This window comes from Podarcis bocagei (assembly GCF_964188305.1).
Source record: "Podarcis bocagei genome assembly, chromosome: 1".
Lineage (NCBI taxonomy): Eukaryota > Metazoa > Chordata > Lepidosauria > Squamata > Lacertidae > Podarcis > Podarcis bocagei.
The window spans coordinates 18,336,618-18,352,462 of NC_138125.1; the positions used below are offsets into that span (position 1 = coordinate 18,336,618).

Genomic DNA, 15,845 nt, shown 5'->3' on the forward strand with positions numbered 1-15,845 from the left:
GGCGTGCTATGGTCCATGGGGTCACGAAGAGTCGGACACGACTGAACAACAACAACAAAGGCCACATTCATACCATACCTTTAAGCACTATGGCACCACAATCATGGCTTCCCCCACAGAATTCTGGGAGCTGTAGGTTGCTAGGAGACCCCCTATTCCCCCTCACAGATTCCCCTATGCAATTCCCCTATGAAGAGGGACTGATCGCTAAACCACATTGGGAACTGTAGCTCTGCGGCACTCAGCTCCGTTAATAAAACTATAGCTCTCAGAATTCATTGAGGGAAGCCATGATGGTTTAAAGCTGTGTCATAGTGCTTTAAATGTATGGTTGAAATGTGGCTCAAGCCCGTTGCTTACAGTAAACCCACTGAAAGCTAAAGTCTTAAGCTGGCCATAACATTCAAGCAGTGGCGTAGCGTGGGTTGTCAGCACCCGGGGCAAGGCAAGTAATTTGTGCCCCCTAACCCGTGGATTTGCGCCCCCTAACCCTAACCCCCAGATGTTGCGCCCGGTGCGGCCGGCCCCCCCTGCACCCCCCACACTACGCCACTGCATTCAAGGCCATTGATTTCAATGGGTCTACTCTGTATGACTTATACTTTTAAGTATTGCTCCAAGGCCGATATAATTGGGTGTGGGACCATGCTGTGGAAGATAATTATATTCCTGTTCTCTGCATTTTGTAGTGTGTATGTGCGTGCTCCAGTAATATTATAATTTAGCTTTAAATTCTCATAATGTACTTCATTGCCTGCATTATCGCATATCGTTTGATTGTGTTTTTATGCTATGTTGCCAGTGTTCGTTTTGCCTGAAAAATGGGACGGTTAGAAGATGGCGATGCGTTCAAGTTTCCCCTCATTCCAAGCAAGCATCCTGACGTCTCACCTACCTTACAAAGGCTACATGGACACCCCTACGCTTGACAGGTATTGCAAGGAACCATTCTGCATGTGAAAGCATAGCAACCACCGTAATATGCCCACAATCATTTCAGGCTGCTTTCAATGCCGACCACAGCTAAGCACTTTGCTTTCCTTACAATATAAGCCTATTTCTGTTCACTCAGAGGGGGGTCCCTTTGACTTCAGCAGGGGATGGATACACTTCAGGCTTTTAAAATTTTATTTTACTAGAACGTTGTGCAAAGGGGACGGGTTTAGAATTAAAGAAATCTGAGCATGGGAATTGTTTCATGTGCCAGAACTGAATAGAGCTTATGATCCTCTTCCGGCTACCCCAAGTTTTCTTCATTTTTCAGTAGTATTACTTAAGGTAGAGACTTAAGGTAGAGTCCAAAATTATTGCTTACCTCCTGCAAAGACTTGCACAGGTCAAGGATATGGGCCACCCAGCTCTCTGGCAGCCATGACACATTTTAGACTGCTCTTCAGCAGCCAAGGGAAATTAAGACTAGTGTTCTACCAAATGATCCTGATCTACCTTCATTCCATCCTTGGTGTGTAGATAGTTAGTATGTACAAATCCCTGACTTGAGATGCTAACAAGTGAAACAGACCTGATTTCTTTCTTAAGAAGTCAGAATGTTCATGGACATTCCATGACATCATGTCAAGTCAGCCAATAACTTGTGAGGATAGGCTTTTGGCCAACACTTCATAGTAGCTTTTTAACATAAGACATGATAACCATTAAAAAAGAAATGAACTGCAATCTGTTTTCAGAGGGAAGAAAAAAGCAATCCCTTTATATAATACATGCTTTTTATACATAATTAGTTTGAACATTTTGCTCAGCGGGATTTCTTTCACTGAAAGTAACACTGAAAAAACCTCCAAGGTTGATACTTAGAAATAAAAGCTGTACATCAAACCAAAACCACCAACAGAGACTCTGTATCCAAAAATGAAATACGTATCCCTTTTTCTTTCCTCTTTACTGGCTATAGTGAAACAATCATTTGTCCGATATATTGTTGTATTTAAGAAAGGGGTGTGTTTTCATGTGTTGGGAAGTTAATGGAGTCACAAAGGCTACTGTAATGTTCCTTTAAGACAGGCATTTCTTGCCAGGGAAATTAAGAGATCAATAGCTCATAACTAGTCAAGAATGTCAGGGTACAAACATCTTGGCAGAAGGCATACCTACCCTTGATGTAATCTAGATCTGAATATGTGTGTCCGCGAAAAAGGACACACTAGATTTAGGAATTTCAGATGGAGAGGCAGGGAGAATTTTGCGGACTTTGGAGTTCTGGAAAGCACTGGGAGTTGAGCTTTCTCTCAGGAGAGCTGTTGTGAAACAGTAGAATTTGCTGCTGGGAGTGTTTGAGCCTAGGTGGACCTGTGTACTTATAAATAAACTTTAAGACACTTGGGCACACCCTGAGTCTGCAATGATCCCTACAGCCAAAAGAAGATGGCAGCCAGGAAACCTAAAAGAGCTGAACAGTGCTGGTCAGACATTTCAGAGGAGACCATCTACTTGCAGGTCTGTTGGGAACAAAAACTGTTATCTGGGACAGGAACTGTTTGCATAACAGCCTGCTTCCATCTATGCCTGTTCCCAGCTGGACTGATACAGCCACATAGAGCTGGCACAACAAGGTAATTTCATGGTAACAACTACTGCTTGGCTGACACAGCTGCTGCCAATCCATTATAAGGCTTTAGATCAAGTTGTGCACATTTCTGACCATTGTGCCTGGGATCATGTAAACAACTTGTCCAGGTTATTCCATCTTATGAAAAAGGAAGGTTTGCTTTGATCATTCAAATGCCACCCATTAACTTGAGAAGTCCCAGAGAAAGATCGCGAAGCAGAAATGAAGCACATCATCAACTCTTGATTATTCCTTGTCCGAGAGCTCCGTATTCTCCCAGTCTCCTTGTAAGAGGCTTGTCTTTGACGCTGCAGATCGCTTAACATAAACCACTCTGTCGCCGCCTGGAATTAATTCACTCAAGTTGCTTCGAAACAAAGCAAGTGGCCTTCCTGAAGGAGAAAATAATTTTGAGAAGGGGTGGGGGGTGGGAGAACAAATCAAGATCTGTAAAAGTTGCAACATGGGCTGAGGTTAAATGATAACACTGGAAATGTAAAAGCATCCCAGAAAGAGAAAGCAAGACGTCCAGTCTAAGATGTAAGGAATTCCTGCAACATCTCCCGCAGCCTCTACTATTACAAGCCAATGTCCATGTTGCATTCGCTGCAATCCTCTCCCATGGTGACTGGAACCTGTCCTCACCAAGGTGTGCTCAATATTGACTGTATAGATCACCACCATCAGTGACAAATCTCAAAGTGGCAGCTATCTATAGTTAGCTTGCTGAGTGGTGCAGCCTGATAGGACTATAGCTCTGAAAGCACTGAACTGGCTGTCAGTGAACTATTGGGACCAATTCAAGGTACAAGTACTGACATAAAGGTATATAAAGGTAAAGGTACCCCTGACCATTAGGTCCAGTCATGGACAACTCTGGGGTTGCGGCGCTCATCTCGCTCTATAGGCCGAGGGAGCCAGTGTTTGTCTGCAAACAGCTTCTGGGTCATGTGGCCAGCATGACTAAGCCGCTTCTGGCTAACCAGAGCAGCGCATGGAAACGCCGTTTACCTTCCCACCGGAGCGGTACCTATTTATCTACTTGCACTCTGACGTGCTTTCAAACTGCTAGGTGGGCAGGAGCTGGGACTGAACACCGGGAGCTCACCCCGTCGAGGGGATTCGAAATGCCGACCTTCCAACCAGCAAGCCCAACCATCTCAGACCCTACATTCAGCAGGCGAGGTCTTGTTGGTGGTGCTGAAAGTCTTCGCAGCGGTGTTTCCCTAGTTGTGGAATGCCCACCATGATGAAATGCACTGTCTCCATCATTATTAACTTTCAAGAGGAGTTTGAAAACACTCCTGTTTTCCCAGTAATTTGGTGGCTGAAGAATACTGTTCCTGGCAACCTCGAGATCATTGGGTGAAAGCATTTTTTTTAGTGTAATTGCTTTAAAATGCCTTTTTTTTTTTTTGCTCCATTTCTGCTTTTAAATTGTATATATTGGTTGCCTTGGGCTCCTTGGGGGAGGAAGCGCTGGATATAAATTGAATCAATCCATATACTCAGGTGTTCCACCCCCAGGTAATACCCAACGGGTGAGCAGGGCTGTGCTGTGTTCTCCGTCTCCTAGCGTTCATGCGCACAATGCGAACAACTGCAGGGAAGGATGTGCATGGAACGTGTGCAGAGGAGGGCAACCAAGATGATCAAGGGTCCGGAAACCAGGCCTTATGAGGAATGGTTGAAGGAGCTGGGTACGCTTAGCCTGGAAAAGAGGTAAATATCTTAACATGGAAGATGAAGCAAGCTTTCCCCCCCTCGTGCTCTGGAGGCTACGACCCGAACCAGTGGCTTCAAGTTACAAGAAAGGAGATTCTGACTAAACATTTCGAAAAACGTTCGGCAGTAACAGAAATGGAATGGTCTCTCTTGGTAGGTGGTAGACTCTCTTGGAGGTTTGTAAGCAGAGGTTGGGTGGCCATGGATTGCTTGAGCCGAGATTCCTGCATTGCAGAGGGTTGGACTAGATGACCCTTGGGGTCCCATTCAACTCTATGATTCTATGCAAATACTTCCATAAGATCCAAAGCCCTGATTGTGCAAGCTCCTTGCCCACAGCTATTTGTGCTGTATGCATGGGGGGGGGGGCATCCAAAAGGAAGAGCTAGTAGGGAAGGCTGATTGCCGAAGAATTGATGCTTTTGAATTATGGTGCTGGAGGAGACTCTTGAGAGTCCCGTGGACTGCAAGAAGATCAAACCTCTCCATTCTTAAGGAAATCAGCCCTGAATGCTCACTGGAAGGACAGATCCTGAAGCTAAAGCTCCAGTACTTTGGCCACCTCATGAGAAGAGAAGGCTCCCTGGAAAAGACCCTGTTGTTGGGGGAAATTGAGGGCACAAGGAGAAGAGGACGACAGATGACAAGATGGTTGGACAGTGTTCTCGAAGCTACCAGCATGAGTCTGACCAAACTGCAGGAGGCAGTGGAAGACAGGAGTGCCTGGCGTGCTCTGGTCCATGGGTCACGAAGAGTCAGACACGACTAAATGACTAAACAACAACAAGAAGTAGGGGCATGTAAAATTGGGAGTGGGGCATTCCACACTTCGGAGACTTGCAAACAGTAACTGTTCCCCCCTCTATCCTTAACTACAATGGCTGGTTTGCTTCAATCTGCATCCTTCATTATTCACATTAAGGGTAATAGCTTAGATAGCTGCAGACGTGTCAGCTAAAATAGGATAATTGATGGTATAAGATATATCTGCCTGGTTGCACACGCACCCACTAGCTGCCTTCAATGAAAGGCTATAATCAGTGCTAATTACAGGGCATTTGGGAAAATTTGTTGGTCTGGGGATATAGGTAGATAAAAAGAATATCCTAAATATCATTGTTGTAATTAAAAGAGCAGTGCTCTTTCATCTCGAAATACCCCTGAGGCATTCAGACAAGAGCCGATGCATAACAAGCGGATTACTTTGCCCTGTCACTGGTTGGAAGATATAGAAGCTGTTTAACGATGAAGATCCGGATCAAAAATAATTATGACAACAAATGGAAAGAGATGCAACTCTGGATTGGAGGTACGAGAAGAAGAAAATAGCCCAATATAAGCTTTAAAATGGAGTTATCTGTAGAGTCGCCCGTTTATGTTTCTAAATTATTTAGTATTTTATTGCTGCTGTAATGATCCACTGCTTAGCACTGCTGTTCTCCTGTGAGCTGCTTTCATCAAATTTGCAGCCTGCAAATTTAGAAAAAACAAAACAAAACGAGGACTGGCAGAGCTTTAATTTGAACAACTGCATGAACACAGAGGAAGGTATAACAGGTAACTTAAAGGGAACTGCAAGGAAGCTTACCTGTATTTTAAGTGAATCTTGAATGTGTCACCTAGAATAGGTTACTGGATCCTGTGTTCTAGAATAACTACAGCATTTTTCTTTCTTTTTTCTTTTTTTAAAAGAAGAAGAAGTTGGGGTGGGGGGTGGGGGAGATGATTGGCGCTTCTTAGCAATATTATGTCACTTCCTCTCACCTGTCCACGTTGTCTGCAGAGTGATGAAGAAATGTTGGCACTGAGGATGGGAGCTGCAAATGGCGGCAGCTTCCTCTTCGTTGTGAACAGAGAGCATGCACCCCAAGTGGCGATAGGATGGCCAGCACTTGTAGTCCTCTGTATCCCTGCTGTGGAAGCCCTTTAAGGCAATGTAGTCTTGGAAAGGGGAAGAGACAAGGTGATACAATTATGTACGCAGCTGGAAACAGAGAGATATTTCAGATTTGGCAGTCAGCGGGAAAAACAGGAAACGGTGCCTTTCTCGGTGCTCTTCCCTAGCAGATCAGCTGCGAATCTCATCTCAACAGAAAGGCAGCCCGGAACATACTGTCCTTCTCTTAGAGGACAATGCCAATCACCAAGCGACTCCACCCCACCTCACAGGCAACGAATGTGAGTTGTGCTGGCACCCCACTGAACTGCTGTTCCCCCACTGAGATCCAACCATTATGTAAAGCCCGTAAGAGTCTATTGTGTGAAATAATGTACCTTTCAACTGAGAAGGCTTTTTCTGCAGATAAAGTCCAGACTTGTATAAATGCAAAACTCTCTGAAAAGCTCTCAGGGTTTCATTTGTTCCGTATTGCAAATCACCTACAATTACAGAAGAGGAGGGGGAATGATTTAAAGAAGGCGATTAAGAGCAGCTCTTCATTAAAACTTTTTTTAAAACAAACAAACAAACAAACAAACAAACAAACCAATTCCCATTAGAATGTACCTGTGGCATTCAGGATATCCTTCAGAATGGGTTGCAAAACGAAAGGTGCAGTATGTGGCAGGAGATAAGTGAAGAAATACCTGCAAATAAACACATCTATTTTAAAATCTTAAAATTCTGTGTCAAAGATTTTCCATACAGCACAAGGCAATTAAGAGTCATGTGTTGTTAACATCCTACATGTTTTGAATCTCATCTCTCCCAATTTTGAAGGCTTGGTTTATGATCTGAAAGCAAGCAAAAAATTTCCTAGGCTGGCCAGATGCACCTCTGATAGTTGCAGAGGGCGAGGCCCCTGCAAATATAATAGTTGCACTGAAGAGGCAATTACAGCAGATGCAGCTTGCATGGAAACCATTGAAGGTGCAGGATCACTGGCCTCTCCTGCATCTGGCTACTGTAGTGGGACACGAACTAATAATAATAATAATAATAATAATTTTTTATTTATACCCCGCCCTCCCCAGCCAAGGCCGGGCTCAGAGCGGCTTACAAGCAATAATAAAAACAAGATGAGTGATTACAACTTAAAAACAAAAATAAAATACAACATTAAAATAATGGAACATTAAAATATTAAAATGGAGCCTCATTGCAGGAGAAGGAAAAGAAAAAAGAAAAAGGGGGCGGAGGGAATCAAATTGGCTCCAATCCAAAGGCCAGGCGGAACAACTCTGTCTTACAGGCCCTGCGGAAAGAGATCAGATCCTGCAGGGCCCTGGTCTCATGAGACAGAGCGTTCCACCAAGTTGGGGCCAGTGCTGAAAAGGCCCTGGCTCTGGTTGAAGCCAATCTAACTTCCTTAGGGCCTGGGACCACTAGGGTGTTGTTATTTATGGACCTTGAGGCTCTCCGTGGGGCATACCAGGCGAGGCGGTCCCGTAGGTACGAGGGTCCTAGGCCGTGAAGGGCTTTAAAGGTCAAAAGCAGCACCTTAAATCTGACCCTGTACTCCACCGGGAGCCAGTGCAGCTTGAAAAGCACTGGATGAATATGCTCCCATGGCAGAGACCCTGTGAGGAGCCTCGCTGCAGCATTCTGTACCCGCTGGAGTTTCTGGGACAGCTTCAAGGGCAGCCCCGCGTAGAGCGTAGAGCTGAACTAGCCTCTGGCAGAACAGAATCAGTTTGCCTAACTGATAAAATTTAGTCATTGACTTAAGGTTCGCCTTCCCTTCGAATCTGCTGAAATCTGCTCTTCAGATTTACACTGCTTCTCAGGTGCTGGCCATATAATAATAATAATAATAATAATAATAATAATAATAATAATAATTTAGTATTTCTATCCCGCCCATCTGGCTGAGTTTCCCCAGCCACAATGGGCGGCTTCCAATCGAGTGTTAAAAACAATACAGCATTAAATATTAAAAACTTCCCTAAACAGGGCTGCCTTCAAATGTCTTTTAAAGATAAGATAGCTGCTTAATTCCTTCACATCTTCCACAGGGCAGGCGCCACTACCGAGAAGGCCCTCTGTCTGGTTCCCTGTAACCTCACTTCTTGCAATGAGGGAACCACCAGAAAGCCCTTGGCGCTGGATCTCAGTGTCCAGGCTGAATGATGGGGGTGGAGACACGCCTTCAGGTATACAGGACTGAGGCCGTTTATGGAGCTTCTGACTAGCACATGCCCTCTTCCAGCAGAATTAGACAACATTAGCCTCTGCCAATTGTACCCTGTCTGGGGAGATGGATGCAGATACACAGTGTAGTAACACGGAAGAGCTATGGCAGGCATAGGGAACTTCCATTAGGTCCACTAGGCTGTTGAGAATTCCGTTCCACCTTAAGGGACAGACGTGTGGAATTGTTGCATGTCACATGTCTGTTTACATTCCAGCACAGTATGCTGGGAACTTCCGTTTGTGTATAGCTTTGCTGTTTTGCTTTGGATACGAAGGAGATCAGACATGTTTCCTTTTGTCCTGATCTACGCTAAATAAACCTGCTTGTAAATATGCTCACACAGCCTCTCGTGCCACTTCTGTTTGCGTTTTCTCTGCTGAATAGCGTGCTCAGTCTTCTAAAGCCTGGGCCGCAGATTTATGCTGCACCAAGGACCGGAGTTTGTCTGGCACACCGGCCAGTGGACTGGAGCCAGCTGGGGGCCTGCCAATTGCCCCCGTTTCCTTGGGTGCATGCCAACATAGGCTTCCCCATGTGGCCTATGAGGTTGTGAGCTCCACCTACTTTAAACTTGGAAGCAGGCCTTATTGAGAGCGTAGCCTTTTATTCTCTTTTGTCTCACTCATTCTTATGAATGAAAGTGGCATTTCTAGACTCCGCTGCCTGATGCAACCTCTGCATGTTGCTTCCTGGTAAAGGCAGTCACGGGAGAAAGAGGTTGTGAAGTCCTTAGGAGTTTCCCAACCAATTGGGTGGGAAGTTGGGGGATGCTTTGATGAGTACACAGAAACTTTGGTACATGTGGATACGGCTCTTTCGTTCGAGTCATGCTTTAACGGTTAAATAATCATATTACACATGCAATTAAATGCTATTAACCCTAACTTTTTGCCCCCAAAAAGGAGTTGTCCAAAGTGGATTCTCAATAAAAAGAAGGCACAAATCACACAATCATTAAAACATAGCAGCACTGTGAAATTCAGGGTGCTGGTTCTGGGGGGGCATTTAAAAATAAATCACCCAATGTACCGGTAAGCATTGAAGAGGTTCCTTTTCTCATTTATTCCTTCACACTTCCCCTGCGCAGAACACCTGAGAGAGAAGCTTTTGGTGGGGAATTCCAGGGTGCAGTCCCCATCCCCTTCGCAGGACAACTCCTCAGTGCTCACGTCATCCAGGTCTGCGACTTTGAGGACCCCGTTCACCATGACAAACTGCCTGGGCTGGAAATCCAGGAGGACCAGGGAACCCAGAGGAGACTTGGCCAAGTAATGGAGCAGCTCAGCCAGCTCCAGGCAAAGCTGAAAGAGAAGGTGAATACACTTTTATTGGCTGGGAGCATCCAAACAAATGGAAAAGGGGTGGCTAACATTATTTATTTCATAAAATCTATCTCCTTAGGCATGCAGGTGGCGCTGTGGGTTAAACCACAGAGCCTAGGACTTGCCAATCAGAAGGTCGGCAGTTCGAATCCCCCCAACGGCGTGAGCTCCCGTTGCTCGGTCCCTGCTCCTGCCAACCTAGCAGTTCGAAAGCACGTCAAAGTGCAAGTAGATAAATAGGTACCGCTCCGGCGGGAAGGTAAATGGTGTTTCCGTGCGCTGCTCTGGTTCGCCAGAAGCGGGTTAGTCATGCTGGCCACATGACCCGGAAGCTGTACACCGGCTCCCTCGGCCAATAAAGCGAGATGAGCGCCGCAACCCCAGAGTCGGTCACGACTGGACCTAATGGTCAGGGGTCCCTTTACCTTTATCTCCCTGGCCACATCAGGAAATCACTGAGTCCTGATCGAACACAGCAAAAACAACCAAACTCCCACTGACGATTATGTCCCTAGACACCCTTAAAGCCTTTGATTGTTTAGAATGGGAATTCCTGTTAGCAGTATTAACCAACATGGAATTTGGCCCCAACTTCCTACAAACCCTTAAACAAATTTACTCCCAAGCTTCAGCAAAATGTAGGGTCAATGGTATGGACTCTAATACCATAGCAATACGAAGAGGCACAAAACAAGGGTGCCCACTCTTGCCCCTTTCTGTACATCCTGGCCCTTGAACCCCTAGCAATCCGAATCCGGGCAGCTCCTGACTTCAAGGGAGTGGTAATAAAAGGCAAAACCTATAAATCAGGGCTCTTCGCAGATGGCCTGATGGTCATGACACCAGACCCCACAAACACTGCAGCCAACTAAAGATTCCCAACCATGCCCTACCCCCCAACCTTTCTCACTACCAAGAAAGATGTATGCATACCTCTCCCGGTATGCCCCGCGGAGGACCTTAAGGTCCACAAATGACAACATTTTGGAGGTCCCAGGTTGCAAGGGGCTAGATTGGTCTCAACTAAGGCCAGGGCCTTTTCAGTACTGGCCCCGACTTGGTGGAACGCTCTGTCACAAGAGACTAGGGCCCTGCAGGACTTGACTTCTTTCCGCAGGGCCTGCAAGACAGAGCTGTTCCGCCTGGCCTTTGGTTTGGACTCAGTCTGACCCTTATGTTTCCCTCCCCTCATGGTCTTGATCTATCAGCTACTTTTAAAATGAGACTGCATTTTATCCTGTATTTTAAATTGAGTGCCCCCCCATTATGTTTTTACTGTGATTTTATTGGTGTCAGCCGCCTAGAGCCCAGCTCTGCCGGTGTATAAATAAAATTTATTATTGTTGTTGTTATTATTATTATTTGTGTATGTGTGCATATACATATACATATTACATAAATGAACAGAGAACCTACTCAAGTGACACTGGCATAAACCCCCACAAACATATTAAATATTACCACCCCAACAACCCCCCTCCCCCTTCTCTCCCCCCCTCTTCTTCTTCCCCCACCTTATTCTGTATAATGTCTCTGCCCAAGATCCTGGAGAGCTGTTGCCAGTCAGAGTAGGTAATACTGAAGCTAAATGGACAAATAGTCCACACACTGCAGCTTCCTATAAGGAGTAAAAGGACACTTTTACTCTGGTCAGTGAGGGGAGGGTTCGTTTTCATAACAAACCTGGGTGAAGATCATTTTCTTGGATTATAGTTTAAGGTCAAACAGTCGTTCCCAGGTTCATTTTATCAAACTATTTGAGACTTTTTAAGACCATCATTAGTGATGTGGGATACAGGTGAATTACAATTTAAAAAATAATAATCAGAGCAAGTTTATTCGAAAGACTTCTCATCAGCAAACAGAGAAGATGATGATCAGTATCAGTCCCATCTGCCCTCAACCAGAGTCCTAGGGTCTTTGAATGAAATGAGCTCTCCTTGTTTTTGTTTTCTTACTTTAAATCTCTCCTCCCAGGGGGTCTGCAGAAGTTGAATCATCTCCAGGGGAACACCCAACTCCAAAACGGTGACCACCTTCATTTCAGGAACTAAGCTAGGATCATAGCACTGACCGCGCAACTGTCAAAAGAGGAAATGCACAGATTGCCGTGTTACTATAGATGTAAATGCTGGAAACAGCTGGATGAAAGATAAGATCTGTGTGTGTTTTGCAGAATCGGGGAATTCAGATCTTTGCAGAGGGGTAGAGGGACACCCTCAACAGGTCTTAGGAGATTCCACAGTGGGAATATTCCTATGTGGTTGTGGTTTCAAGCATGCTGATAGTACTGGATAGGAAACCATAACATTCATTAGTCTGCATTTTGAAGTTGAATGTTTATACCGCCCAAAGAACAGTGCATTCCCATTGATGTTTATTTACCATTAACCTAGCCAAGAGTAATTTCAATTCCAGAGAGGTACCTTTTCCATGGCTTTTCCCTCCCCACCCCCTAATGAGCTCTGTCAGGTCATTAACAATAATTGAACCAAGAAAGAGTTTACAGGATGCAGATGTAAGAGCTTCACTTATCTAAGGTATGTTTGTGATTAAACATTTCCCATCCCCCCCCCCCCCCCGCAAGCCTGCAGTCCGTATCTCTTTGGGGGGAGGCTGGAGGAATACACAACCATTTAAGGCTGCAAGCCTAACCAAGTCTACTGGGAAGTGCACCTCACTGAGTTCAGTGGGGCTTATTCCCAGGTAAATGGGTTTAGGATTGCAGCTAGTGATCATCACCAACTGAGTTCTGTAAGTTGGCTACTAGTACTAAGGTTTGAAGAGTATAAAACAGGTGTTCCCAAACTGTGGTCCATGGACCCCGAGTGGTGAGCGTCATTTGGTGGTGTGGTCAATGGTGTGTCTGTGAAGAGCAGCAGCTGCTATGAATGGTGGGTGAGGCACATTAAATATTCATCTTGATTTTTAATTGTGTTTCCATTGCTTCTTTTAACTTCTCATATTACATTTCATTATTTCTTATTGTGTCTGATATTCTACAGGATTGGAACACAAGAAAATAAAAATCGTGGGAAACGCCATTCAAAATCATGCTGCACCTAACAAAACGCATTACCAGTTGTCATTATAACAGGCAGAAAACCCATTAAAAGGTCCGCCAAGATCTTCAGCAATTTTCAAGTGGTGGTGGTGGTTTGGGAACCACTGTTTCAGAAGGATTTTCCCTCTGTCAACTGCTGCAAATCCAAGAGCAGCCATTAAGTGTGCAGTTGAACAACATTATTGTTCAACTATTAGGAGTCAGGTAGCTTTGGTGATTACTCCAGTGCACACAGAGATCTGTTGCAGATCCAGATCTGCCTTCTACTTACCCTGGGAGAAAGAGGAAAGTGGCCCAGAAGAAAGGCAATCTAAGTCTAGACATTTCAAGACAGTAATTCATGGGAAGGTTTGTTCCTCTTTAATAAAGTACAAATTGGCGAAGAAACAACCAGGAAGTGGAGCACTAAGGAGGAACAAGGGAAGCGGCAGATCACAGGAGACAACATTGTCTTCATAACCTCCATAAGCAATTATCACAGGCTTATCTCACTTAAAAGAGAGAACACACCCTTCAACAACAGCTGAAGCCAGTATAGGTGCTTTGATGGGAGAAACACTTCTTAACAGCTCCAAAACTCAGCTGGCAGAAATACTTGGAATTACATCAGCTTAGACTGCGATCGCAATCGCTTTTGCTTAGAGCAGTGGTGGCCAAACCTGGCCCTCCAGCCACTTTGCGACTACAGTTCCCATCATCCCTGACCACTGGTCCTGTTAGCTAGGGATGATGGGAGTTGTAGTCCCAAAACAGCTGGAGAGCCAAGTTTGGCCATGCCTGGCTTAGAGGAAAGCAAAAAAACACTTCTTCTAATTAAACACATTTTTTAAAAAAATTAAAAAGTATACACTGCTTCGTTCTATGTAAGATAAAACTATTTAGGATCCAGTTGCAATCAATTTAAAGGCGTAATGGTCAAAGAGTGTTGGACTGGGACCTGGGAGAAGCAGGGTTCAAATCACCACTCAAGCCATGAAGCTCCTTGGGCCGGTCACCAACTCTTAGCCTAACCCAGTATTTCCCAAACTTTGGTCTCCAGCTGTTTTCGGACTACAGTTTCCATCATCCATGACTGCTGGTCTTGCTAGCTAGGGATGATGGGAATTGTAGTCCAAAAAAAAGCTGGGGACTCAAGGTTGGGACACTGACCTAACCTATCTCATAGGATTGTTGTGAGGATGATATGAAATGGGGAGGAGAGTCATGTACACACCACATTGAGACCCTTGGGAGACAAAGGTGGTGTATGAATGAAATAAATATATAAATAAATAAATGCAGAAATAGTGCAAAGCATTGCAGCAAAATATGATTGAACACATGTATTCAAGCTACAATCCTTGGAAGTAAGATGCACAGAACTTGGGATTTGCTGCCATGTAAATCTGTGAGTAAGCCCCATTGAACAGAATGGCAATTGCATCCGAGTAAACATGCCAAGGAATGTGCAGTTAAGTTTGAGGCCAGAACAGCACCCAGTCCCATAACATTTCTTAGTGTGACAGTTCAAGTCCTGGGCCACGTGGACAATAAATAACAGTACAGTTAAGCATGCACAGATTGACGTTTCCTTCCCAGGGAGTTATCACAGGTCACCCACCGCAAGTGATATTACAGCGGTGGGGAGTTTAAAGTACGATTTCCACTTAGGCCCCTGCCATAATCTACTATTCGCTTCCTCAGAAGCAGTTTCCATTCTGCTCGGTGGGGCTTCCTCGCCGGAAAGTGCGCACAGGAAAGCAGCCTTAATCCCAGCGCAAACTGATTTCAGTGAAGCTTCATAGCATAGAATCATAAATTGTAAGGGACCCTAGTCCAACCCCCTGCGATGCGGGTTGCAATCCTAACAAGATAGGATCGCACCACAAAGGCGCGCACCGGGCTACTCCCCCAGATTATTCAATCCTGCGGAGTTCCCCTGCCTGCCCAAGCCCGGTGCTACGTGCCTTGACGACGCCGGGATGCTCCAAGCTCTGCAGCAGAACCATCTCCTTGAGCAGCTTGTAAGCGGCCAGGCGGCAGCAGCCGCTCGGGTGCGCGTAGCGTTGCGCGCAGCTGCTCACGTCGCGGCCGGCCGGGTGCACGGACTTCAGGGCGACCTCGTGGCCTCCTCCGCGGGGCAGGACAGCCCTCTGCACCAGCTTGGTGATCCCGGAGCCCACCAAGCGCACGCCCGTCGCGCCGCTCAGCTCCGCGCAACCCAACGCGCCTGCGGCGGGAGAAAAGGCGCAAGCAGCCCGTGCGGACGCGGCCAAGCGCCGCAGATCCGCCTCCCGCTGCTCCAGCTCCCGCTTCAGGCTCGGGGGCATTGGGGAGTCCAGCAGCTGCCAAGGGCCCGAGACAACGAGGGCCAAAGCGAGCAGAGCAGGGGCGGCCAGGAGCGCGAGGAGCGCCCCGGACCGCGCCGGCAGAGCAGAGTCCGGGCAGCAGCGCATGACCCAGCCTCCGAACAGGCGAGCGTCCAGTGCCGCGTTTCGACTCTGCCTCGCGTGGGAAACCGGGTCAGGTTCCTCCCCAGAGGCGTGTCTGCTGCAGTAAGCCGCCGCCTAGCTCCCCTGGAGAGCCTCATTTCTCCAATCGGGAGGCGAAGAAAACAGAGGGATTCTCCTAGAATGGTAGAGTTGGAAGGGACACCTGAGCATCATCTAGTCCAACCCCGCTGCAATGCAGGAATAGGCAGGGGGAATCGAACCTAATCCCTCGGCGTTAACAGCATCACGCTCTAACCAAGCTAACTTCCTATCCAGGCATCAGAATTTGGGCAGGGAATTTCAGGGCCAGTTTAGTTTGGAGTGGGGCAAGGACTGCTGAAATCCGATAGGTGAGGCTCTGAAATCAGTGCGGGGAAGGGCTTATTAATTTAGTATCTGCTTGTATGCAGCTTTCTGGGTTCGATTCCAGGGGTCTCTACGTAGGGCTGGGAATGTCTCCTACCTGAAACCCTGGAGCCCCACTGCCAATGCAGAGCCTGGTCTCCTTCGTAGAACATGCCACACGTGCACAGAAGAAGAAAAATGGAGCTGAATGATTCATTC

At 46.3% G+C, this 15,845-nt stretch overlaps 1 protein-coding gene across 1 annotated transcript; it reads right to left on the reverse strand.

Annotated features, from left to right (window-relative positions):
• Positions 1–2,812: 2,812 nt before the first annotated feature.
• LOC308587391 (extracellular tyrosine-protein kinase PKDCC-like) lies at positions 2,813–15,444 on the reverse strand (the record flags this gene model as incomplete). The annotated part of the gene is made up of 7 exons (XM_081195023.1): positions 14,757–15,444; positions 11,705–11,827; positions 9,454–9,725; positions 6,798–6,877; positions 6,566–6,670; positions 6,056–6,232; positions 2,813–2,958 (listed from the first exon to the last, which is right to left on the reverse strand). Exons 1-7 carry the CDS (start codon positions 15,243–15,245, stop codon positions 2,813–2,815), a joined length of 1,392 nt encoding a protein of 463 aa, XP_081051149.1. The 5' UTR covers positions 15,246–15,444.
• Between the last annotated feature and the right edge of the window lie 401 nt (positions 15,445–15,845).